The sequence below is a fragment of the Acipenser ruthenus genome, chromosome 59 (assembly GCF_902713425.1).
Source record: "Acipenser ruthenus chromosome 59, fAciRut3.2 maternal haplotype, whole genome shotgun sequence".
NCBI lineage: Eukaryota > Metazoa > Chordata > Actinopteri > Acipenseriformes > Acipenseridae > Acipenser > Acipenser ruthenus.
Genome location: NC_081247.1, coordinates 3,958,115 through 3,985,706, shown reverse-complemented (window position 1 = coordinate 3,985,706; position 27,592 = coordinate 3,958,115). Strand labels below are relative to the sequence as shown.

The 27,592-nt window shown below is 46.6% G+C and overlaps 1 protein-coding gene across 2 annotated transcripts in view; it reads left to right on the top strand.

The window, feature by feature from the left end:
- The window catches only part of LOC117410069 (C-Jun-amino-terminal kinase-interacting protein 4), a 79,653-nt gene that overhangs the window by 15,075 nt on the left and 36,986 nt on the right, over positions 1 to 27,592 (top strand). For both annotated transcript variants that reach the window (XM_059018323.1, XM_059018321.1), the window contains exons 4-16: positions 1,635 to 1,755; positions 1,952 to 2,022; positions 4,771 to 4,829; positions 5,071 to 5,143; positions 10,842 to 11,089; positions 11,195 to 11,310; positions 11,595 to 11,652; positions 15,116 to 15,268; positions 20,229 to 20,271; positions 21,436 to 21,566; positions 21,909 to 21,962; positions 22,116 to 22,283; positions 22,930 to 23,089. In XM_059018323.1, coding sequence (XP_058874306.1) covers positions 1,635 to 1,755; positions 1,952 to 2,022; positions 4,771 to 4,829; positions 5,071 to 5,143; positions 10,842 to 11,089; positions 11,195 to 11,310; positions 11,595 to 11,652; positions 15,116 to 15,268; positions 20,229 to 20,271; positions 21,436 to 21,566; positions 21,909 to 21,962; positions 22,116 to 22,283; positions 22,930 to 23,089 — 1,455 coding nt within the window. The remainder of the gene's footprint in view (positions 1 to 1,634; positions 1,756 to 1,951; positions 2,023 to 4,770; positions 4,830 to 5,070; positions 5,144 to 10,841; positions 11,090 to 11,194; positions 11,311 to 11,594; positions 11,653 to 15,115; positions 15,269 to 20,228; positions 20,272 to 21,435; positions 21,567 to 21,908; positions 21,963 to 22,115; positions 22,284 to 22,929; positions 23,090 to 27,592) is intronic.

The window sequence follows — 27,592 nt, the reverse complement described above, 5'->3', positions numbered from 1 at the left end:
AATCTGAGTGTTCATTTACATTAATTAAGACCTCATTATAATCATTTTTAATTAATGACGTGTATGAGATCGAGGAATTACAATGAACACACAAAACACCCTCGAGCAGAACAAGACAGGTTCAAATATAACAAAACACCCTCGAGCACAACGATGCTCAGATATATTGTGAAAAGTGTTGAATTTAAATCAAGGGAAGTAATGTTAAAACTTTTTGAATATTGTGTTCAGTTCTGGTCACCTCGTTACAAAAAGAATATTGCTGCTCTAGAAAGAGTGCAAAGAAGAGCAACCAGAATTATCCCGGGTTTAAAAGGCATGTCGTATGCAGACAGGCTAAAAGAATTGAATCTATTCAGTCTTGAACAAAGAAGACTACGCGGTGATCTGATTCAAACATTCAAAATCCTAAAAGGTATAGACGATGTCGACCCAGGGGACTTCTTTGACCTGAAAAAAGAAACAAGGACCAGGGGTCACAAATGGAGATTAGATAAAGGGGCATTCAGAACAGAAAATAGAAGGCACTTTTTTACACAGAGAATTGTGAGGGTCTGGAACCAACTCCCCAGTAATGTTGTTGAAGCCGACACCCTGGGATCCTTCAAGAAGCTGCTTGATGAGATTCTGGGATCAATAAGCTACTAACAACCAAACGAGCAAGATGGGCTGAATGGCCTCCTCTCGTTTGTAAATGTTCTTATGTTCTTAACATACACTTATAGCACTGTCAGTTTCGCTTTACTGTTCTGCAGAGGAAAGAAAACCGTGACACCGTCAAAGTAACATAAAGGTGCAGCACATGAATATCTGCAATCTGCAAGCACATTTATTCACATGGGACTACGTTTGGCATTGATTAAATGGGAATCGGAGTTATAGTGCACTTTTTTATATATATATAAATTTAGTCGTTGCCAATTATTTTTATTATTTTCTCCCAATTTGGAATGGCCAGTTATTTTTAGGCTCAGCTCACCGCTACCACCCCTGCGCTGACTCGGGAGGGCGAAGACGAACACACACTGTCCTCCGAAGCGTGTGCCGTCAGCCGACCGCTTTTTTCCACACTGCGGACTCACCATGCAGCCACCCAAGAGCTACAGCGTCGGAGGACAACGCAGCTCTCGGGCAGCTTACAGGCAAGCCCGCAGGTGCCCAGCCAGACTACAGGGGGCGCTGGTGCACGGTGAGCCGAGGACACCCTGGCTGACCTAACCCTTCCTCCCCCCGGGCGACGCTCGGCCATTTGAGCGCCGCCTCCTGGAAGCTCCCATCCTCGGTCGGCAAAGGAATAGCCTGAACTCGAACTCGCGACGTCCAGACTATAGGGCACATCCTGCACTCCACACGGAGCGCCTTTACTGGATGCGCCACTCGGGAGCCCCCAAGTTATAGTGCACTTTAAATACACTGTTTATGTGTATTGTAAAGGGTAGGGTCTGGAATTTAAATATCTACGTCTTGTCTTGCTGAAACAGTATGTTTATAACCAGTTTAGCCTTTTCACATCTCTCGCTCTCTCTCTCTCTCTCTCACTCAGCGGTTCCTCTAGAGCAGGTAGAAGGGGTTCTGTGGAGATTCGATGGATGGAGGGGGTGTGTTTATTAATTTTCTCTCTCTCTCTCTCTCAGCGGTTCCTGGAGCTCGACGATGCTCTGGAGCAGGAGCGCCGCGCCCTGCAGGGGAAGGTGAGGGCTGCAGAGACACGCAGCCGAGACATGGAGAGGAAGGCAAGAGAGTATGCAGACCAGAGTGAGTGAGAGAGAGAGAGGCTGGTTCATCGTCTTCTCTGTGCTTCACTACCCTGTGCAGTGCTTTTACTATGGGATACTGCATACATTTTGAGAAGGGGCTGGTTCATTATCTTCGCTGTGCTTGTGTAAATATCAGGTATAGAGGAGTTTCCCTTAATGTTACTCCTTGTTTTCTGTTTCCTGTTTCCTGTCAGTGGCGGCGCTGGAGGAACAGAGAGCCAATCAGAGCCGGGAGCTGAGTGCACTGCGGCACACGCACACCAAGGTCAGGGGTCACAAGTGGGGGAGGGGGGGCATTTTGCTGCATGAAATCCAGTTTTCCGTTGAGGAAACATTTTAAACTGTGTTTCAGAGAGGGGTTGCAGCTCGTTGACTGATAAGTTCCAGAATCAGGAGGAAAACTACAGCTCCCAGCATGCCTCAGCACCAGCAGTAACAGCAAGGGATGCTGGGAAATGCACTTATTTTGTATTGCTATACATTCTCAGAAAAAGTCAGCAATGATTCTGGAGTGTGTGCTTTGCATGAAAAGATAATTACTAACATCACACCTTCAACGTGTAACTTCTCTGAATATACCTGTCTGCAAATAGCTAGTTTACTTTAAAAGATTTTCATGTGCAGACGTGAGGTCATCTAACTTACCGTTACTAGAACTACTTATTCGGTTAGCTTCCTATGTGACTATATTTAAGGGACAGCTCTGGGCATCCCCCCCCCCACGTAGAATTAGCTGATTTAGCTTCACAAAGTGGAATGAAACCTGCTGAATAATGTTACCTTGTTAACATATTGAATTACACACCCTCTATATAGAATGAACTCCCTCAGCTTCATAGAGTCCAATGAAAGCTGCTGAATAATGTTACCTTGTTAACATATTGAATTACACACCCTCTATATAGAATGAACTCACTCAGCTTCATAGAGTCCAATGAAAGCTGCTGAATAATGTTCCCTTGTTAACATATTGAATTGCACCCCCTCTATATAGAATGAACTCCCTCAGCTTCATAGAGTCCAATGAAAGCTGCTGAATAATGTTCCCTTGTTAACATATTGAATTCCACCCCCTCTATATAGAATGAACTCCCTCAGCTTCATAGAGTCCAATGAAAGCTGCTGAATAATGTTCCCTTGTTAACATATTGAATTCCACCCCCTCTATATAGAATGAACTCCCTCAGCTTCATAGAGTCCAATGAAAGCTGCTGAATAATGTTCCCTTGTTAACATATTGAATTCCACCCCCTCTATATAGAATGAACTCCCTCAGCTTCATAGAGTCCAATGAAAGCTGCTGAATAATGTTCCCTTGTTAACATATTGAATTCCACCCCCTCTATATAGAATGAACTCCCTCAGCTTCATAGAGTCCAATGAAAGCTGCTGAATAATGTTCCCTTGTTAACATATTGAATTCCACCCCCTCTATATAGAATGAACTCCCTCAGCTTCATAGAGTCCAATGAAAGCTGCTGAATAATGTTCCCTTGTTAACATATTGAATTACACACCGCTTTGTAGTTTTCCAGGTACTTAATGAAAAACTGACTGGAAAAATGTGACATTTGGAAATCTAACATGAAATAGTACTGTATTGCTATTATGGCTTCCGGTAGACTTTTTTTCTGCGATTATCTGCATTGTTTTAATGATGTCTCAGTCCTACTCTAGGTGATGCTAAACTTTTGGCCAGAGCTGTGGTTCTCTTGGACCAGGTTTCAAGCCACTGTTCTGAAAAAGTGGCTTTGTGTTCCTCAACTCTAGGCTGGTTCGTCTGCACAGTCCCTGCTGATGTCTCACCCGGTCTCTCTGCTTCTCGCCACACAGTCCCAAAGCTGAGGGAACGTTCATTTAGAGAGTGAAGTTTTTTTAGGAACAGTGGCTTGAAACCTGCTTCCAGGAGATCACCAGGAGACCTAGTTTGTCTCCCCAGGTGTGCCGTGCAGTGGCCTGAAACCTAGAATCCTGAAACCAAGTTCCAAGCCGCAGTGGCTCCGCGTTCCCTCCGCTCTCGGGCTGTGTGCACGTCTCCCCTTTATCCAAGGCGACTTACAGAGACTAGGGTGTGTGAACTATGCATCAGCTGCAGAGTCACTTACAATTACGTCTCACCCGAAAGACGGAGCACAAGGAGGTTCAGTGACTTGCTCAGGGTCACACAATGAGTCAGTGGCTGAGGTGGGATTTGAACTGGGGACCTCCTAGTTACAAGCCCCTTTTCTTTAACCACTGGACCACACAGAGTAGGAAGGAGTCTGTCTGTCTTGTTGCACTTTCCATATTGTTGTTGTGTTGTTGTTGTTGTTATTTATTTATTAGCAGACGCCCTTACCCAGGGTGACTTACAGTTGTATACAAAAAATACATAAAAGAATTACAGTATAATTAAGAGCAATTATGAGAATTCCTGTCATGAGTGTCTTTTATCTTTTGTAACTATAATGGCCTTTCCTCCATGTAGTTTCGGATGAGAAGTAAAACAAACAAGGTCCTATTGTAAGTGACTCTGCAGCAGCAGTTGTGATGCATAGTTCACCCCCTAGTGTCTGTAAGCCGATTTTGGATAGAAGCGTCTGCTAAATGACTCATTAATAGCAGTAGTTTGTTGGTGTTGAAGTTCTCAGCTGAGTTTCACACAGCAGAGGTCTTGTTTTGTTATAATCGTTGTCGTTGGAGCTGAGGGATGTTTCCTGACAGCTGTGCTGCTTTCCTGAGGGCTCTTTTTAAAGGTGTGCTATTAACACAAGTGCTGCCTCTGATTTTCCATGTATTCATTTATATTTGATTCAATTAGTCAGTTTACAGGGAGCACCTCCTGCATCACACTGACCACAGAGCTGTTCAGAGCTGCATTTATTAGTGAGGGAAGCCAAGATAACTCTCCTCTCCTCTCTCTCTCTCTCCTCCTCGCTCTCTCCTCTCTCCTCCTTTTCCTCTCTCGTGCATCTTCTCTCCTCTCTCTCTCTCTCTCTCTCGCTCACTCTCTTGTTTTTTGTTTTTCTCTCAGTTGCTCCGGAGCTACAAGGAGATGCTGGATCAGATAACCGCCTCGAGCAACCCACCCAGGTACAGCCCACAGCTCAGGGACTGATGCACGCACACACACATACGCATACACACACACACACACACACACACACACACACATACACACAACGGCACACTACCCTGGGACTGATACACACACCCTCCATGTCACTCTGTCACTCTTTGTCACTCACTGTGTCACTCTCACTCTCTCTCTGTCACTCTCTCTGTCACTTTCTCTCTATGTCACTTTCTCTCTCACTCCTGTTTTTCTCTGCAGGGCTCAGAAACGCTCTCTGGGGTCAGAGGTCGAGGCGGACCAGGGATACCCAAAATCCATCAGCACCCCACAGGTAGAGAGAAGGAGAGAGAAGGGGAGAGTTTAGACTGCAGTTGTAGATCTCTTGCTCTACCCCTCCTACTCTGCACTGGACTTGCCTGACCTCAGCACCACGCTACTGGATCCTCAGCTGATGCACTATCCTTCCACTATTGCACTGCTCCCATGTCATTGTAGATAAATGATTTCCATTACATGAGAGTAGGTGTTAAAACTTGCTGATATTGGACGCAGCTCTCACCGAGATAAGCACCAGCTAAGACATAGCTTCTTTTACTGTGAACTAATGTGATCAATCTGCGTTTCCTTCCATCTGATGATGTATATCTATATCCTTCTGTCTGGTGTTAATTGCTGAAGTGTAATGCTGGCTCCAGGGATCAGCCTATTTTGCCTCCCTGCCGCATCAGCACACACAACAGCTGCAATGCTGGCTCCGGGGATCAACCACAGTGCGGCCTCCCCAGCGCATCAGCATGACAACCGTCTGGACTGAGCTGAGTAGGGTACATCTCTGGGGTCTTCAAGTGGGCACCTTCCATCCTCAGTGTTTCGTCGACTAGCCCACGACACCTTAAGAGGGCTCGACAGTTATTCTGGCGTCCCAGCGTCACCCCCCTCCTTCCCCCACTCAGCTAAGACCAGCTTACTTACCTTCCTTTACATCAACGTTTCTTTTTTATTTCTACTGTGTTTGAGGTCCACAACCAGAATCTTTTCATCTCAACCAGAGCAGTTGCTGCTCCTCTCTGCTGCTTCAGATAAGTTCTTCACAATGCATCACAACTCTTAACCACTGAATCCGACGTCTCTGAGAAACCGGGTTGTAGAGTGTGCCACAAATCCTTGACAACCCACTTCCACTGGGTAAACCCGGACTCTCCATCCTCGCTGTTCCGCTTCAGTGGCTAGTTGAGCATACCGCAGTTTCTTCCTCTCATATGCCTCATCTACAGCATCCTCCCATGGCACTGTTAACTCTACCAGGTGAACGAGGCATGCTGATCCAGAACAGTATATCAGGTCGAAAGTTAGTGGTGGCAATCTCAGGTGGGAAAATAAGCCGTTGTCCAACATCTGCCAGCATTTTCCAGTCTCTAGCAGCTTCCAGTTGTCCTAGATGAGTTTTGGTTTTAATACCTTTTCTTGGAGTTTGCTCCCCTGGATGGAGGAATGTTGTTCTTCGTGTGTCATATTGTAGGAACAATTTAATAACTGATAATTTAGATTTTATCTGGGTTGATTAGTTCTCTTATTAATAATATTTAACTGACGTGTTACAAAGATCGAGGATTTACTATGAACACACATTCACACGCTAGACACAAGGAACGTTTAATCAATAGTAGTATTTTATTAAGTACACAAATATTAAACAGAAATCAGAAGAGTCGGAAAGTAAATCTTAAGTCTCTAGTACAAAACACAAGTCACAAGCTTTCACTGCATTCATGCGGCTAGCAGGGCAATTGAAATATGGCACCGCCTATCACCTCACACACCAAGTAGCAGCTTCAACAGCCAAGCAGGCTGTGACATAGGTAGTAACTTGCTCACACACATACACGCCCACATACTCACACAGCCTGAACTGAAATGATGCAGACAATCTTAGAATATATCACATTAAGCGTATTAATGGGGGCAGCAGTGTGGAGTAGTGGTTAGGGCTCTGGACTCTTGACCGGAGGGTCGTGGGTTCAAATCCCAGTGGGGACACTGCTGCTGTACCCTTGAGCAAGGTACTTTACCTAGATTGCCCCAGTAAAAACCCAACTGTATAAATGGGTAATTGTATGTAAAAATAATGTGATATCTTGTAACAATTGTAAGTCGCCCTGGATAAGGGCGTCTGCTAAGAAATAAATAATAATAATAATTAATGGTATATAGATTAAAGATATGACAAGTTTACTTTTAAAGAAATTCTTCATTCAACCATATGAGGTAGATTACTTATAGTTACTTCTCAAGTTTCACTGAAAGTTATTTCACATGCAAAGTGTGCAAACTAAATAATTAACAGTTCAATTCTATGTGAATGTGTTACAGTTAATTAATTTAGTTCCATGAAATGAAAATGCAACTGGAATTATACTCAACGGTTCCTTGAAGCTTAGAATTTTGGTCCGCTGGTTTGGAAACTCAATCTGTTGAAGTGTCCAGTACAAAAACTCTCCTCTCAGCAACAAAGTCTTCAATCCCACGTTGGATCAAACTCGACAACAAAGCTTTCAATTCTCAATAGAATCAACAAACAGCTGCAACAAGGTCTTCAGTCCTCGGTATAGGATCCACAGCAGCGCCCGTCCGCTCTGTCCTCTTCGCTGAATCTTTTAGCTACGCAGGTAGCAGGGCACAGGGCACAGTTTCTTTTGGATACTGTGGTTTTAGGTGTACAGCAGACCCAGACTTCTTGTCTGATAACAGTCACTATCAGTTTTACGGCAGTCCTCCAGCCGGGCCTCAGTTGCTTGTGGTCGTTGACTCGCTTGCAGCTTGCTTCCTCGGCTTGGGTCCGTTTTCAGGCAGAGTCCCGGAGTTGCACGTGTGAATTATCTGTACATAGTTCAACTGTCCGCTCAGCCTAATTCAGTACAGGCGTCGGTCCTCTAATCGAATAATAGTTCAGTATGTCTGCAAGAGAGAGGCCCTCTTCTCAAGACACAGCAGTTTGCCCTGTTTCTCAAGACACACAGTTTCATGTATTAACACTAGCACCACCACAGCCGCTTTTTGAACGGCTTTTGCAATTCAAATTTTAAATCTCTCCGCGTATGTGAATATCTTGTGCATGTCCGTTCTTAAGTGTTACTAAATATTTGAATTAAATACCCATACGGTGTTTCAGCTGCAGAATCGTAAAAATGAATACGTTATAAGCACTTGCTTCTTCAACCGCCAGACCCGCGGCATATTGAAATCAATACAATATAGCCAACAATGTGAAAGAACGTATTCATACGTATTCATTGTGAAAGAACGTATTATAATCCTGTTGGAGTGCTTGAAACACTTCTACACATTATATATTATTATTATTTGCACTACATTTCTCAGGCAGAACGACTGTGCCACCCTGAGTGTGACGGTGCAAAAAAAAAAAAAAAAATGTGCGTATTCCAAGCTCTGCACAGATCAGTGACCATCGGGACTGAGGCATTTTACAATGCAACGAAGTGCGGTGTGGATGTACTGGATCAAATGGCACGGCTGTATTCTGTCAAAGGTGGTACTCGCAGGTGGCCTGTTGCTGTTTTTTAAAAAGTTTTGGACCTGGCAGCCATCAATGCTTTGGTTTTGTACAAGGAGGGCACCGGCAACACAATCACTCGGAGGGACTTCATTTTGCAGCTAGCCCTGGAGCTACAGCAGAAACATTTTGAGAAGAGACAGGAAAGCCGACTGGCAAATGCCCCTCAACCTTCAGCCAGCACTGCGCCCATTGACACATGGAATGAAAGAGAGTGCCAGGTTGCTAAATGCAATAAAAACAGAACTTTTGATGTCTGCGCCCGTTGTGAAAAGGCAAGTTTGTGGCAAATGCACTGGTACAGTTGAAAAGCGTGTTTTCTGTGTAGATTGTACTTAGAAAGCTGTAATAGAACTCGGAACAGAGAGACAGCCTTTGAACTCAAAGCGCTTTCACGTTGCATAAGTTATATTTTTGTTTTATGCTATTTTTATAATTTTATATGTGCATACCGCTTTCTACACCTGTTTACACAGAAGTTTATTGCATAAAGTTTATTTTATTACAGTTGTTTACGTGTGTGCTCTTTTTGAAAAAAATTAGAAAAAAGTTTAATTTTCAATGTAAATACGGTGTTTCTGCTCTGAAAATGTTATGTATGATGTTCATAAATAAAAATATTAAGTTGTATCCGATTGTTTTTCATTTTCATATCGAAGCTGTTTTAAAATGGAGCTGCACATTTTGCGGGTGCGTCAGTTGTATTTAGTCTGAAATCTCGGCGGTTCAGTGTAAATATCATATTCAGGGAATATGTCCCACAATATAATGTTGGAATTGGTGGCAACCTGTTGGTCATGCTGCACTTGTCTTCCAATGTTAAAGCCAAACATCGCAGCACCTGGTCATGACGCCTTGGCTATGACCCACCTTACATCCTGTCAAAATGTGTCTTAATGAAGCTGGTGATGAACACAAAGGACACCACGGATCCTCTCCTACCCATAGATTAAGGTTCTGTGGTGATGGGAGAACCAGATGAGGAAACTGATCCTGCTCTGGTCCATTGTCCGTAGATCTCGCCAGCCGATCTTGCGTTGTTCCACACTCTCCCATCTCATCCATCCTCCCTGCTTGGCCTGGGAAACGGCCTTTACGCACCTCATCCTCTCCTCCTGCTTTTGCACCTCGTTGACTACCAGCTTCCTCCGTTGAGCTGGGGCTGCCTTGCGCCATGTAGGAGGAGCTGAGCTGAGACCAAGACCCCCTCTTCCATGCTGAACTTGCCCCATGACATCACTGATACGAAGGGCAGCCTTTGCATCTTCCACAGCTTCCTTTGCTGCCCACTTAATAATAATAATGGCACACTTAAACTCCTCGGTTAGAGCCAAGACTGGCAGCTGCAGTATCCCTTTACCATACAGTCCCACTCTGCTGAGGCAGCATGGAACTCCTAACCATTTCCTGGCGTATGAATTGATTAATGCTTCTGGCTTCTTCACTGTTGTCATGGAAACCTCCTACACAGTGAGTGGCCACAGAAGTTTTGGCAGTAGACCAAACAAAGCCCCAGAGTTTAAGTTTGCCCTATAAAGCGCTGCTGTCTGTGCTCTTCAACCCTTGCACTGCTTATTGTCTCACTTCTCCCACACTAACTGTGTCCTTTAGGTCCCTGGAACAGGGTGACGTGTTTCATGTGTGGGTAGTCACTGGAAAATACTGACAGACACAGACATGAGAGTAGGTGTTAAAACTTCATGCTGATATTGGACTCAGCTCTCACCAAGATAAGCACCAACTGAGACACAGCTTATTTTACTAATGTGATCCATCTGCATTTCCTTCCATCTGATAATGTAGATATCCTTCTGCCTGGTGTTGATGGCTGAAGTGTAATGCTGGCTCCAGGGATCAGCCTATTTTGCCTCCCTGGCGCATCAGTACACACAACGGCTGCGATGCTGGCTCCGGGGATCAACCACAGTGCGGCCTCCCTAGCGCATCAGCATGACAACCGTCTGGACTGAGCTGAGTAGGGTACTTCTCTGGGGTCTTCAAGTGGGCACCTTCCACCCTCGGTGTTTCGTCGACTAGCCCACGACACCTTAAGAGGGCTCGACGGTGGTTCTTGCGTCCCAGCATCACCTCCCGTCCCCCGTCCCCCACTCAGCACTCTACTGTGCTTCAGGTCCCCGTCCAGAATCTTTTCATCTCAACCAAAGCCAGTTGCTGCGCCTCTCTGCTGCTTCAGATAAGTTCTTCACTATGTGTCGCAACTCTTGACCACTGAATCCGACGTCTCTGAGAAACCGGGTTGTAATCCTAACTTGCTGCATCCTAGTTCATATTGTATTCTAGTAGTATTGTAACCCTGTACTGCCCTGTAACCCCTGCAAGTCGCCTTGGATAAAGGGGTCTGCCAAATAAACTAATAATAGGGAGAGGGAGAGGGACAGTGAAGCTCCAGACACTGCAGAGGCACTCCTTACATTTTTTTGTCGTGTGGTTTTTGAAGGCGGGGCTCACTGAAGAAGAGGAGCTGATTGACAAGGAGGAGGAGAGACAGGAAGTGAAAGAGCCTTCCCCTGTGGATGACATCATCAACGCCACCCCTGAATTGGCCCATGTGGATGACATCAACTCCACCCCTGAATTGGCCCATGTGGATGACATCATCAGCTCCACCCCTGAATTGGCCCATGTGGATGACATCATCAACTCCACCCCTGAATTGACCCATGTGGATGACATCATGACAACAAGGTGAGAGAGGATTACTAGTTACTTAGGAAAGAATAACTAGAGATGTGATATTTAAGAGTGTTGGTGCTCGAGGGAAATTAACCTGTCTGTCGCCCCCCCTCCCAGCTCCCCCCTCCCTCAGGAACACGCCGCTCTCAGGAACACGGACTCTGTCTTCACGGAGCTCTCCGGAATCTCAACCAGCGACATCGACGACGTGGACATGGGGGCCAGCTTACACGGTGCAGTACAACCAGTATACACTCCCAGTACAACCAGTATACACTCTCCAAATACTGCCAGTATACACTCCCAGTACAACCAGTATATACTCTCCAAATACTGCCAATATACACTCCCAATATAACCAATAACCAATATACATGATAACTGCATAAATAAACCATTAAAACCTACTACCTTTACCTTCTCTGACTGTTTACCCTCTCCTCTCTTCTACCCTCTCTCCTCTCTCCCGTCTCCCCACTCTGCCCTCTCTCTCCCCACTCTACTCTCTTCTATCCAGTGATGGGAGGACAGTTTGAATCGCTCATCTCTGATAATGAGGAGTTGAAGAGAGACAAGTGAGTATCCCTAGTGGAATCTGAACTGGTGAAGCACATTCCCAGTCCCTCTCCCAGTTTTTTTGTTTTTTTTTGCTCAGTCTGTGTTGCTTTGACTGTGAGTTCAGGAGCTGCTCTTCAGTTCTAGCTGCACTGCCATAGACATGTGCAACACAGGCTAGATCAGCACCATCTAGTGGTCTGACACTTGGATTTCCTTTAGTTTTGCTGGTAATACACTCGCTATTATTAATAATAATAATAATAATAATAATAATAATAATAATAATAATAATAATAATAATAATAATAATAATAATAATACCGGGTTTAAAAAAATGTCGCATGCAGACAGGCTAAAAGAATTAGAATCTATTCAGTCTTGAACAAAGAAGACTACGCGGCGATCTGATTCAAACATTCAAAATCCTAAAAGGTATTGACAATGTCAACCCGGGGGACTTTTTCGACCTGAAAAAAGAAACAAGGACCAGGGGTCACAAATGGAGATTTGATAAAGGGGCATTCAGAACAGAAAATGGAGGGCACTTTTTTACACAGAGAATTGTGAGGGTGTGGAACCAACTCCCCAGTAATGTTGTTGAAGCTGACACCCTGGGATCCTTCAAGAAGCTGCTTGATGAGATTCTGGGATCAATAAGCTACTAACAACCAAACGAGCAAGATGGGCTGAATGGTCTCCTCTTGTTTGTAAACTTCTTATGTTCTTTAATAATAATAATAATAATAATAATAATAATAATAATAATAATAATAATAATAATTAGCATTTAGCAGACGCTTTTATCCAAAGCGACTTTCAGATACTAGGGGGTGAACTCTGCATCATCAACAACTGCTGCTGCTGCTGCTGCTGCAGAGTCACTTCCAATAGGAGCTCGTTTGTTTGACGTCTCATCTGAAGGACGGAGCACAAGGAGGTTCAGTGACTTGCTCAGGGTCACACACACACAGGGAGTCAGTGGCTGCTGCAGAGTCACTTCCAATAGGAGCTCGTTTGTTTGACGTCTCATCCTGAAGGACGGAACACAAGGAGGTTCAGTGTCTTGCTCAGGGTCACACACACACACACAGGGAGTCGGTGGCTGCTGCAGAGTCACTTCCAATAGGAGCTCGTTTGTTTGACGTCTCATCCGAAGGACGGAGCACAAGGAGGTTCAGTGACTTGCTCGGTCACACGCACACACACACACACACACACACGCACGCACACACACACGGAGTCAGTGGCTGAGTTGGGATTTGAACCTCCTGATATCAAGCCCCTTTCTTTAACCACTGCACCAGCAAGCCTAGATGGCACACTTGAGACTGTAAGGTCTGTGTGTTCTTTAAAGGAGTTGACATCGTTCCCCTAAGTAGCACTGCGTGAAGCGGTGATGGGATTACCAGGATGGAGTTCTCCACTGAAATCAGGGGCCGACAGTCTGGGGTCGCTGGTGTCGATCGGGCTGATTTACTATTCAGAGTGAAGAAACAGCTGCGTGGGTTCATTATTAATGGGACACCAGTTAATTGAACTTTTGTGGTGATTTAATGCATTGACACGCTTGATCAGACGCTTGGATTTGAAGTCACCATTCTGCATTGTCAGTTTGAAAATGGAATTGCGTTTGCATGTTATTCACAGTGCATTTATTTGCTTTGTTTGTTTTTTTAACCAAACAAAAAATAAAGGTCTCCGTTGTTATCTTATATGTTAATTGCGGTAGTGTGTTATATTTATTGTCATTATTAATTCATTCATGCTGCAAAAATGATTCATTTCATTTCATTGAATGCAGTAACTGGGCGCGTTCATTTGCCCAACCCAGCATTTCGGGTTATACCTGTTCTTCCAGGCCTCCGCAGCTCCCCAAAATAGCCTGGATCCATAGGAACAACATTACAATACCTGAAGTGTACAGCAGCTCATTTAAGAGAGTCTGGCGTGCTGTGTGTCTGTCAGAGTGTCTGTGTGTCAGCCTGTCTGTGTTGGGGTCTCTCTCTCTCTCCTCTCTCTCTCTCTGTGTTGGGGTCTCTCTCTCTCTCCTCTCTCCTCTCTCTCCTCTCTCTCTCTCTGTGTTGGGGTCTCTCTCTCTCCTCTCTCTCTCTCTGTGTTGGGGTCTCTCTCTCCTCTCTCCTCTCTCTCTCTCTCTCTCTCCTCATGATTGGGATCCATCTGTGATGGAGAATATTCCCGTACTCCATCACTAATGCCTAATCCCTACAGTATAACAAAACATGTGTTTAACAGCTAACAAGAATCTAACATACATACTGTTTATTTACTGTGACTAGCAATACAAACAAAATGTAAATGGAACTTACCTGAGTTGTGTTGACGGGGTCCTGAGGGTACAGGAATCCTGAAAATTAAGAGAAAGAAAAGTTTAAAAGCAACATAAAGAACGTCAGTAAAAACCTTGTGTGGAGTTTATAGGAAAGGTGCACATTCTCTATAGAATGACATGATGTTTTAGTCGTCTGTTTTATTAAGTTTGCGTTTTGTTTGTAGTTACTTACCGGTGGTGATGTGACTTGAGTATGGGGGCAGCCGTGTTTAGGGAGCGTGCACATGTGTGCAACCTCCTGTTACAGCACGGGAACGCGCTTAATTGAAGTCTATGGCGGGGGCGCACCCAGTGCAAGTCCATGGGGGGGGGAAGTAAAAATGCATAGACATTAGATAATAAAGAAAATGTTACTTTCGTTTCCCCCTACTCTGGTAGTTTAGTCCGAAGGTGGGGCTAACTAGAAGACTAGGGTGTATAGGAGGTGTCTTCAGATAACTGCGAGAGAGAGTATGTAGGCAGCAGTGTGTCTTGAAACTGAATGTCCACAGTAACATATTGGGATAGCAGGGAATCCTGAGTAATTCCATTCCTCTGTATGTTCTGATTTGTTTGTTGATTTATTTATTTGTATTTATTTTCCTTGTTCTGTGTCTTGCACCGGTTGACGTTACACCAGACACTGGGTCTCTCTGCTTTAACCACCCCTTGTCCACGACTCTCTTCCTGTGCTCTCCTCTTCTTGTGCAGTTAGAAGAGCAGCAGCCTGCAGTGCGGCTCTCCTGCATGTTTGCAGCGTGCAGCAGGATTGATCGCAAGATTTTTGAAGAAACGTGTTTCTAAAAACATTTGTCCTTGTGTATTCTGGGCTTAATCTTAACATGTTGCATCCTAGCTCATATTGTATTCTAGTCGTATTATTATTTGCACTTACTGTAAACTGCACTGTATTTAAATGAGTCTTGGACTGTAACACCTGTAAGTCACCTGGGATAAAGGCATCTGTCAAATAAACTAATAATAATAATAATAATAATAATAATAATAATAATAACAATAATAATAATAATAATAATAATGACCCGGGTTCCAGTCTGTGCTGATGCTGAATCACTGGGATCCTGTAAGACTTCCTGTTGTTGTTTAGTGTTCTTTTCTGTTCTCTCTCTCTCTATGTCACTTCCTGTCAGCCTCGTTCTGGACGCTGCGCGCCGCGCCCTCATCTCCCGCGTGGAGGAGCTGACCAATGAGAGAGCAACGCTGGGGCTGGAGGCGGAGTCACTGAGAGACACTGCCACGCGACTGGAGGGGAGGCTGAAGGACAGCGAGGAGGAAGTGAGGCGGTGAGGCAAACAGGAAGAGAGCCGGGGTGGGGTATAACACAGAGAGAGAGATAGATAGATGGGTAAGTAGACAGATACAGACAGACACAGATGGATAGGCACACGTGCAGGCTCTCTCTCTCTCTCTCGTGGAGGATTGTGGGAGCAGCTTGCAGAGAGAGGTACGCTGGTGAGGTAGGACCATTTATTTAATGTTTATCTATTTTGTGTATTTGTTTATTGGTATTTATTTAGTTGTTATTTGTGGATTGTGTGTGTGTGTTTGTTTGTTTGTAAGTTAGTGGTGTGTGTTTGGAGGTCCCACTATGGGGTCTCATTCCGGAGGGCAGGGGCTCACGCACCTCGACACGAGGTCCGGTGCCTGCCTGACCCCGGGGTGTCGGTGGAGGAGTGCCTGCTGGCAGTAGGAGAGGTGTTGGGGTTTGAAAATATTAGGTCAGCGTCAAGAATGAACAAAGCGCTGGTAATATTTTAGCGGAGGTGACGCTGGTGAACAGGCTGGTAGAGGAAGGCTTCACAGTGAAAGGTGAATTTGTTCAGGTTCCCCCCTGGTGACCCCGGTAACGAAAGTGATTGTTTATAATGTGGGGGTGAGTGGGAGGAAGAGTTGGCTCCTGCACCGCAGCCAGAGCCCGTGCAAACCGAGGAGGCAACCCAGCCGCAGCCAGAGCCCGTACAGACCGAGGAGGCGACGCAGCCAGAGCCCTTACAAACCGAGGAGGAGGCGACCCAGCCGCAGCCAGAGCCCGTACAGACCGAGGAGGAGGCAACGCAGCCAGAGCCCGTACAAACCGAGGAGGAGGCGACCCAGCCACAGCCAGAGCCCGTACAGACCGAGGAGGAGGTGACCCAGCCGCAGCCAGAGCCCGTACAGACCGAGGAGGAGGTGACCCAGCCGCAGCCAGAGCCCGTACAGACTGAGGAGGAGGCAACCCAGCCACAGCCAGAGCCCGTACAGACCGAGGAGGCGACGCAGCCAGAGCCCGTACAGACTGAGGAGGAGGCAACCCAGCCACAGCCAGAGCCCGTACAGACCGAGGAGGAAGCGACCCAGCTGCAGCCAGAGCCCGTACAGACTGAGGAGGCGACGCAGCCAGAGCCCGTACAGACCGAGGAGGAGGTGACCCAGCCGCAGCCAGAGCCCGTACAGACCGAGGAGGAGGCGACGCAGCCAGAGCCCGTGCAGACCGAGGAGGAGGCGACGCAGCCAGAGCCCATACAGACCGAGGAGGAGGCGACGCAGCCAGAGCCCGTGCAGACCGAGGAGGAGGCAACGCAGCCAGAGCCCGTACAAACCGAGGAGGAGGCCACCCAGCCGCAGCCAGAGCCCATACAGACCAAGGAGGAGGTGACCCAGCCGCAGCCAGAGCCCATACAGACTGAGGAGGAGGTGACCCAGCCGCAGCCAGAGCCCGTACAGACTGAGGAGGAGGCAACCCAGCCACAGCCAGAGCCCGTACAGACCGAGGAGGCGACGCAGCCAGAGCCCGTACAGACCGAGGAGGAGGTGACCCAGCCGCAGCCAGAGCTCGTACAGACCGAGGAGGAGGCGACCCAGCCGCAGCCAGAGCCCGTGCAGACCGAGGAGGAGGCGACCCAGCTGCAGCCAGAGCCCGTGCAGACCGAGGAGGAGGCGACTCAGCCGCAGCCAGAGCCCGTACAGACCGAGGAGGCGACGCAGCCAGAGCCCATACAGACCGAGGAGGAGGTGACCCAGCCGCAGCCAGAGCTCGTGCAGACCGAGGAGGAGGTGACCGAGCCAGAGCCCGTGCAGACCGAGGAGGAGGCGACGCAGCCACAGCCAGAGCCCATACAGACCGAGGAGGCGACGCAGCCAGAGCCCATACAGACCGAGGAGGAGGTGACCAAGCCACAGCCAGAGCCCGTGCAGACCGAGGAGGAGACGACCCAGCTGCAGCCAGAGCCCGTACAGACCGAGGAGGAGGCGACCCAGCCGCAGCCAGAGCCCGTGCAGACCGAGGAGGCGACGCAGCCAGAGCCCATGCAGACCGAGGAGGAGGTGACCCAGCCGCCCGCAGCCAGAGCCTGTGCAGACCGAGGAGGAGGTGACCCAGCCGCAGCCAGAGCCCGTGCAGACCGAGGAGGAGGCGACTCAGCCAAAGCCCATGCAGACCGAGGAGGAGGTGAACCAGCCGCAGCCAGAGCCTGTGCAGACCGAGGAGGAGGTGACCCAGCCGCGGCCAGAGCCTGTACAGACCGAGGAGGAGGTGACCCAGCCGCGGCAGGACACTGGAGCAGAGCCGCCAACGCAACTGCCTCGCACAAAGAGACCCAGCCACAGCCTGTCACTGACGGGCTCGGAGGAAAACACAGCAATTGCTGAGAATGGTGAAGAACCATTCAGGGAAGTAATTAAAAAGAAAAGACTTAAACAGGAGCCTGTGCTGACAGGGAGACTGCAAGCTCCAGCCGGGGCGCCAGTCCCTCCTAGCGTGAAGGAGGGGAGAAGCAGAGCGGGGGGTGAGTCGGGCGCGGTGCAAGACTCCCCGCTGGCTGAATCTCAGCCGCCCGAAACAGTGTTTTTATTAATATTTATGCCCCTGATAAAGGGGGGGGGGGGATCGAATTTTATTTAAGTTAAATTGAAACAAGCTCTTTTTAATAATAATAATAATAATAATAGTGTCCAACTAACCTCTCCCTGTCAATTTCTGCTAATTGTACTGTACCATCCTGACCTCTCGCTCACTTTCTTGATTAACTTAACTATCTCCTCTCCTCCCTCCCCTCTCTGTCTACCCCAACTGTCCTGTTGGGTGATTTCAATATCCTGCTGGACAGGGTGAGGGGGCGGCTGCAGTGGTGGAAGGGACTGTCCTTCAAGGGCCGCGTGCTGGTCATTAACAATCTGGTGGCCTCTAGCATGTGGCACAGGCTGGACCCACCCCGAGGCCTGGTGGAGGAGATCCAGAGAGTGCTGCTGGAGTTCTTTTGAAGCGGGAGACACAGTTTGAGGCAGGCGGTCCTGTACCTCCCCACTGACGAAGGGGGGCAGGGGCTGGTCAGCATTGCCAGCAGGGTGGCAGTCTTCAGACTGCAGGCGGTGCAGGGACTCTTGTGTACTGGGGAGGAGGCTCATTGGAAGAGGCTGGCCTGTTTCCTCCTCAATAGAGTCGGGGGGGCTGGGATTAGGAAAATACCTGATTTTAATTGAGAACATCAGTTTTGGTAAAGCATGACTTTCCATATTTTATCAAAGTATTTTAAACACCTGGCAGCTAGTGAGGGTGGAGAGGGATGAGGGGTCCCTGACAGTGCAGGCCCTGTTTGAGGAGCCCATCTTTTTTAATCCACTCTTTCCAGTTAAGTTCCTCCAGTCATTGATGCTCTGTGACCTTGAGCTCTCATGCTGGCTAACTGCCTCCCAGCTAGCTGCACAGCTGGGCTGGCACTCAGAGAGGCTCGCAGAGAGACTGATGGGTGAGCTGAGGGGCTGCCTCTCCCTACAGCTCAAGGAAGTCCTGAGGGAGGAACTGTCCAGAGGCACAGAGCATAGACCGATTTCCTTATTCCCAGGGGTGATTGTTTCACCAGTAGCAGGTGAGGAAGGAGAGGGGGGTGAGAGAATGGAGGGGCCTTACTTAATTTGCACAGTGTGAAGGAAATTGTCTTTCACACAATGAATAGCAAAAATGTGTACAAATTGTGTGTTAAAGCCATGATGTAAAGTAGGCTAAGGGGTCTGGTAGACTCCAAGTGGAGAGCTCACCTGTCTGTAGAGGAGGGGCGCAGGCCGGTGTGGAGGGTGCTGTACAAGCCGCCCCTCACCAAGAGAGTGGGGGACCTGCAGAGCAGGATTCTCCACTGCGTTGTGTCCACGGGCAGGTTTCTCCACAGAGTGAACCCCTGCATTAGTGCGCAGTGCGCTTTCTGCTCAGCAGAGGAAACTGTTTTTCATTCCTATAGTGAGTGTGAGAGGCTGCGGCCACTTCAATTCATTGCAGGGAATCCTGAATGATTTAGGGGGTGTTTTTAATAATTATTATTATTTATTTCTTAGCAGATGCCCTTATCCAGGGCGACTTACAATTGTTACAAGATATCACATTATTTTTACATACAATTACCCATTTATACAGTTGGGTTTTTACTGGAGCAATCTAGGTAAAGTACCTTGCTCAAGGGTACAGCAGCAGTGTCCCCCACCTGGGATTGAACCCACAACCCTCCGGTCAAGAGTCCAGAGCCATAACCACTACTCCACACTGCTGCCCTAATAAGGAGCTTTTTATTCTGGGGGTTCCGTACAGTTTTAAAATGAAAAGCAGGTGTGTTTTAATTAATTTTTGAATTAGACAGGCAAAATTGGCCATTTTAAAGACAAGAAAAAATCAGCTCTCTGGTTGTGGACTGACCCGTCTGGTGGTTCAGTTTAGGGTGCTCGTGGTCAGCCAGATCAGAGTAGATTATTTTAAACTGGTCAGTAACCTGGAGAGCTTCCAGGAGAGGAGGTGTGTGGGAGACGCCTCGTGTGCTGTGAGTCAGGAGGGGGAACTCCAGTTTATTTTCTAGTTTTCATTTTGTTTTGTATTTCTTTTTGTTTTACACTGTTTTTTTTCATCTGGTGTTAATCTGTTTTTACAGAAAGAAAAACGCTGTTAATTTTATAGTTTTTTTTATTGTTGTGTTTGTATTTTATGATCCTTTTATTTCTTTAAAATGTGTTTTTAAACAAAGCATGCTGGTGTTTAGGAGTTTATGCTGATGCGATGTGGAGGTTTTTGCTGATCCCCAGAGCCAGCAGAAATCCTAACTTTGTTGTGTTTTACCTTATTGTGTTTTATGGACTTTAATTAGAATCTCTCTCTCTCTCTCTCTCTCTCTCTCTCTCTCTCTCTCTCTCTCTCTCTCTCTCTCAATTCAATTCAATTCAATTCAATTCAATTCAATTCAATTCAATTCAATTCTCTCTCTCTCTCTCTCTCTCTCTCTCTCTCAGGCTGCGTCAGGAGTTGGAAGAGGCTCAGAAGAGTGACCCTGAGGTAACAACAACAAACAAGCATCTCAACACATTCTCACTCCTCTCGCCTCACTCATAAGAACATAAGAAAGTTTACATATGATCTGCGTTCAGTTTGATAATTAATCTTTTATGCGGGACTTTGTCAAAAGCTTTCTGGAAATCTAATAAACCATGTTGTATACTTTGCAATTATCCATTTTCAATGTTGCATCCTCAAAAAAGTCAAGTAGGTTAGTTAGACACGATCTCCCTTTCCTAAAACCGTGCTGACTGTCTCCCAGGATATTGTTACCATATAGGTAATTTTCCATTTTGGATCCTATTATAGTTTCCATAAGTTTACATATAATAGAAGTCAGGCTTATTGGTCTGTAGTTACCTGGTTCGGTTTTGTCTCCCTTTTTGTGGATCGGTATTATGTTTGCTATTTTCCAGTCTGTCGGTACAACCCCTGTGTCAAGAGACTGTTGCATGATCTTGGTTAGCGGTTTGTAAATAACTTCTTTCATTTCTTTGAGTACTATTGGGAGGATCTCATCCGGCCCAGGGGATTTGTTTATTTTAAGAGCTCCTAGTCCCTTTAATACTTCTGCCTCTGTTATGCTAAAGTTATTTAAAATTGGATAGGAACAGGTCGACATGTGGGGCATGTTGTCCGTGTCCTCCTTTGTAAAAACCTGTGAAAAGTAATCATTTAATATATTTGCTATTTTTTTTTCTTCCTCTATGATTTTGCCATTTGTGTCTCTTAGACATTTAACCTCCTCTTTGAATGTTCTCTTGCTGTTACAATATTGGAAAAACATTTTGGAATTGGTTTTAGCCCCCTTAGCAATATTGATTTCTATCTCTCTCTTGGCCTTTCTAACTTCCTTTTTGACTTGCGTTTGCAGTTCCAAGTACTCTTTCTGTGTGCTTTGTTTTTGGTCCCTTTTAAACGCTCTGTAAAGTGCCTTTTTTCGCTGAATATTTTTTTTAATTGATCTATTAAACCATTTTTGCCATTTTGTTTTAGATTTAGATTTGTCTACTTTTGGGATGTAATTGTTTTGTGCCTCTAGTACTACATTTTTAAAAAACAGCCATCCTTTTTCTGTGGATGTTTTCTCTATCACACCTCACTCTTCTCACACTTCTCTCACCTCTCTCTCTCTCTCTCTCTCTCTCTCTCTCTCTCTCTCAGTCCTCTCTCCCCCCCGCTCTGCGGCGGCGGTTCTCTCGTTTGGAGATGGCCCGTGTTGTGATGGAGAGGAATCAGTTCAAGGAGCGTCTGATTGAGCTGCAGGAGGCGCTGCGAAGAACACAGGATATGCGGTGAGTCTGTCTGTCTGTCTGTGTCCGTCTTTTTAATGTCTGTTTGCTTATCTGTCTGTTTGTCTTTCTGTATCGTGTGTGTATGTGTGTGTGTGTGTGTGTGTTTGTCTCTCAGTGTGTGTGTGTGTGTGTGTGTATCAGTGTAGTTGTGTGTCTGTCTCTGTGTTTCTTTCTGCATCGTGTGTGTGTGTGTGTGTGTGTGTATGTGTTTGTCTCTCAGTGTGTGTGTGTGTGTGTGTGTGTGTATCAGTGCAGCTGTGTGTCTGTCTCTCTGTGTTTCTTTCTGCATTGTATTCTGAACTCCTGGTTGTTTTTAAGCAGCTTGTTTATCTTCTCTTTCAGAGCAACGAAAGAAGAAAGGAATGTTGAGGAGAAGCGATCGAGTGTGTGGAGGAAGTGAGTGAGGAGAGGGGTGAGGGAGAAAGTGGGAGAGGGAGAGAGATCAATTGATAGATGATACATTCCCTCTCTCCCTCTCCCCCTCCTCTCTCTCTCCCCCTCCTCTCTCCCCTCCTGTCCCTCTATCTCTCCCCTCCTCTCTCCTCTCAGGTTTCATCGTTTATTTGGTTTGACGAAGGACCCCTTAGCTCCGTCCCCTGTCGCATCACACCGTCAGACTCCGCCCCCTGTTGCATCACACCGCCAGACTCCGCCCCTCACAGTCGGCGAGCCCAAAGACCTGAACCGTCTCTACGCAGCGAACAGGAACACGAGAGAGTGAGAAGCAGTGTGCTATAAACACACAACACTGAGTCTAACTGCTGTTATAAACACAACAGAGTCTAACTGCTGTTATAAACACACAACACAGAATCTATCTGCTGTTATAAACACAACAGAGCCTAACTGCTGTTATAAACACAACAGAGCCTAACTGCTGTTATAAACACAACAGAGTCTAACTGCTGTTATTAACACAACAGAATCTATCTGCTGTTATAAACAAAACAGAGTCTAACTGCTGTTATAAACACAACAGAGCCTAACTGCTGTTATAAACACAACAGAGCCTAACTGCTGTTATTAACACAACAGGGCCTAACTGCTGTTATAAACACAACAGAGCCTAACTGCTGTTATAAACACAACAGAGTCTAACTGCTGTTATAAACACACAACACAGAGTCTAACTGCTGTTATTAACACAACAGAGCCTAACTGCTGTTATAAACACAACAGAGCCTAACTGCTGTTATTAACACAACAGAGCCTAACTGCTGTTATAAACACAACAGAGCCTAACTGCTGTTATTAACACAACAGAATCTATCTGCTGTTATAAACAAAACAGAGTCTAACTGCTGTTATAAACACACAACACAGAGTCTAACCCCCCCCCCCCCTGCCTCCCTGCCCCTCCCAGCTCCGGCAGTGTGGACTCCTCGGACGTGCCCCCTCCTCTCTGTCTCTCTCCGAGGGACAGGAAGTGTGAGCTGTACCGTGAGATCCGCAGTCATGTGTGGAGCATGCTGGGAAAACAGCAGGTGCACGGCTGGAGCCTGCCGCCTACCACGGACACGCAGGTACCACGGCAACACACTGCCACAGCAACACAATATCACAGAAACACACTGCCACAGCAACACAATATCACAGAAACACACTGCCACAGCAACGCAATATCACAGAAACACACTGCCACAGCAACACACTATCACAGCAACACACTATCATGGAAACACACTGCCTCAGCAACACACTATCACAGAAACACACTGCCTCAGCAACACACTATCATGGAAACACACTGCCACAGCAACACAATATCACAGAAACACACTGCCACAGCAACGCAATATCACAGAAACACACTGCCACAGCAACACACTATCACGGAAACACACTGCCACAGCAACACAATATCACAGAAACACACTATCACAGAAACACACTGCCACAGCAACACACTATCACAGCAACACACTATCATGGAAACACACTGCCTCAGCAACACACTATCATGGAAACACACTGCCACAGCAACACAATATCACAGAAACACACTGCCACAGCAACGCAATATCACAGAAACACACTGCCACAGCAACACACTATCATGGAAACACACTGCCACAGCAACACACTATCATGGAAACACACTGCCTCAGCAACACACTATCATGGAAACACACTGCCACAGCAACACACTATCATGGAAACACACTGCCTCAGCAACACACTATCATGGAAACACACTGCCACAGCAACACAATATCACAGAAACACACTGCCTCAGCAACACACTATCACAGAAACACACTGCCTCAGCAACACACTATCACAGCAACACACTATCATGGAAACACACTGCCTCAGCAACACACTATCACAGAAACACACTGCCTCAGCAACACACTACCACAGAAACACACTGCCTCAGCAACACACTATCACAGCAACACAATATCACAGAAACACACTGCCACAGCAACACACTATCATGGAAACACACTGCCTCAGCAACACACTATCACAGAAACACACTGCCTCAGCAACACAATATCACAGAAACACACTGCCACAGCAACACACTATCATGGAAACACACTGCCTCAGCAACACACTGTCACGGAAACACACTGCCTCAGCAACACAATATCACGGAAACACACTGCCACAGCAACACACTATCACGGAAACACACTGCCACAGCAACACACTATCATGGAAACACACTGCCACAGCAACACAATATCACAGAAACACACTGCCTCAGCAACACACTGTCACAGAAACACACTGCCTCAGCAACACACTGTCACGGAAACACACTGCCTCAGCAACACACTACCACAGAAACACACTGCCACAGCAACACACTACCACAGAAACACACTGCCACAGCAACACACTATCATGGAAACACACTGCCTCAGCAACACACTACCACAGAAACACACTGCCTCAGCAACACACTACCACAGAAACACACTGCCACAGCAACACACTATCATGGAAACACACTGCCTCAGCAACACACTACCACGGAAACACACTGCCTCAGCAACACACTACCACGGAAACACACTGCCTCAGCAACACACTATCATGGAAACACACTGCCTCAGCAACACACTATCATGGAAACACACTGCCACAGAAACACACTATCATGGAAACACACTGCCACAGCAACACACTATCACGGAAACACACTGCCTCAGCAACACACTATCACAGAAACACACTGCCTCAGCAACACACTATCATGGAAACACACTGCCACAGCAACACACTATCATGGAAACACACTGCCACAGCAACACACTATCACGGAAACACACTGCCTCAGCAACACACTATCACAGAAACACACTGCCTCAGCAACACACTATCACAGCAACACACTATCATGGAAACACACTGCCTCAGCAACACACTATCACAGAAACACACTGCCTCAGCAACACACTATCACAGCAACACAATATCACAGAAACACACTGCCACAGCAACACACTATCACAGAAACACACTGCCACAGCAACACAATATCACAGAAACACACTGCCTCAGCAACACAATATCACGGAAACACACTGCCTCAGCAACACACTATCATGGAAACACACTGCCTCAGCAACACACTACCACAGAAACACACTGCCTCAGCAACACACTACCACAGAAACACACTGCCTCAGCAACACACTATCACAGAAACACACTGCCTCAGCAACACACTACCACAGCAACACAATATCACAGAAACACACTGCCACAGCAACACACTATCATGGAAACACACTGCCACAGCAACACACTATCACAGAAACACACTGCCTCAGCAACACACTATCACAGCAACACAATATCACAGAAACACACTGCCACAGCAACACACTATCACAGAAACACACTGCCACAGCAACACAATATCACAGAAACACACTGCCTCAGCAACACAATATCACGGAAACACACTGCCTCAGCAACACACTATCATGGAAACACACTGCCTCAGCAACACACTACCACAGAAACACACTGCCTCAGCAACACACTACCACAGAAACACACTGCCTCAGCAACACACTATCACGGAAACACACTGCCTCAGCAACACACTATCATGGAAACACACTATCATGGAAACACACTGCCTCAGCAACACACTACCACAGAAACACACTGCCACAGCAACACACTATCATGGAAACACACTGCCTCAGCAACACACTATCATGGAAACACACTGCCTCAGCAACACACTATCACAGCAACACACTATCATGGAAACACACTGCCTCAGCAACACACTACCACAGAAACACACTGCCACAGCAACACACTATCATGGAAACACACTATCACAGCAACACACTATCATGGAAACACACTGCCTCAGCAACACACTATCATGGAAACACACTGCCTCAGCAACACACTGTCATGGAAACACACTATCACAGCAACACACTATCATGGAAACACACTGCCTCAGCAACACACTATCATGGAAACACACTGCCTCAGCAACACACTATCACAGCAACACACTATCATGGAAACACACTGCCTCAGCAACACACTATCATGGAAACACACTGCCTCAGCAACACACTATCACAGCAACACACTATCATGGAAACACACTGCCTCAGCAACACACTACCACAGAAACACACTGCCTCAGCAACACACTATCATGGAAACACACTGCCTCAGCAACACACTATCATGGAAACACACTGCCACAGCAACACACTATCATGGAAACACACTATCACAGCAACACACTATCATGGAAACACACTGCCACAGCAACACACTATCATGGAAACACACTGCCTCAGCAACACACTATCACGGAAACACACTGCCACAGCAGCACACTATCATGGAAACAGACTGCCTCAGCAACACACTATCACAGCAACACACTATCATGGAAACACACTGTCACAACAACACACTATCATGGAAACACACTGTCACAACAACACACTATCATGGAAACACACTATCACAGCAACACACTATCATGGAAACACACTGCCACAGCAACACACTATCACAGAAACACACTGCCACAGCAACACACTATCATGGAAACACACTGCCTCACAACACACTGTCATGGAAACACAGTGCCACAGCAACACACTATCATGGAAACACACTGCCTCAGCAACACACTATCATGGAAACACACTGCCTCAACAACACAATATCACAGAAACACACTGCCTCAGCAACACACTATCACAGCAACACACTATCATGGAAACACACTGCCTCAGCAACACACTATCATGGAAACACACTGCCTCAGCAACACACTATCACGGAAACACACTGCCTCAGCAACACACTATCACAGAAACACACTGCCACAGCAACACACTATCATGGAAACACACTACCACAGAAACACACTGCCTCAGCAACACACTACCACAGAAACACACTGCCACAGCAACACACTATCATGGAAACACACTGCCTCAGCAACACACTATCACAGCAACACACTATCATGGAAACACACTGCCTCAGCAACACACTATCACAGCAACACACTATCATGGAAACACACTGCCTCAGCAACACACTACCACAGAAACACACTGCCACAGCAACACACTCCCACAGAAACACACTGCCACAGCAACACACTATCATGGAAACACACTGCCACAGCAACACACTATCATGGAAACACACTGCCTCAGCAACACACTATCATGGAAACACACTGCCTCAGCAACACACTATCACAGAAACACACTGCCACAGCAACACACTATCACGGAAACACACTATCACAGCAACACACTATCATGGAAACACACTGCCACAGCAACACACTATCATGGAAACACACTGCCTCAGCAACACACTATCACAGAAACACACTATCATGGAAACACACTGCCTCAGCAACACACTACCACAGAAACACACTGCCTCAGCAACACACTGTCATGGAAACACACTGCCACAGCAACACAATATCACAGAAACACACTGCCTCAGCAACACACTATCATGGAAACACACTGCCTCAGCAACACACTGTCATG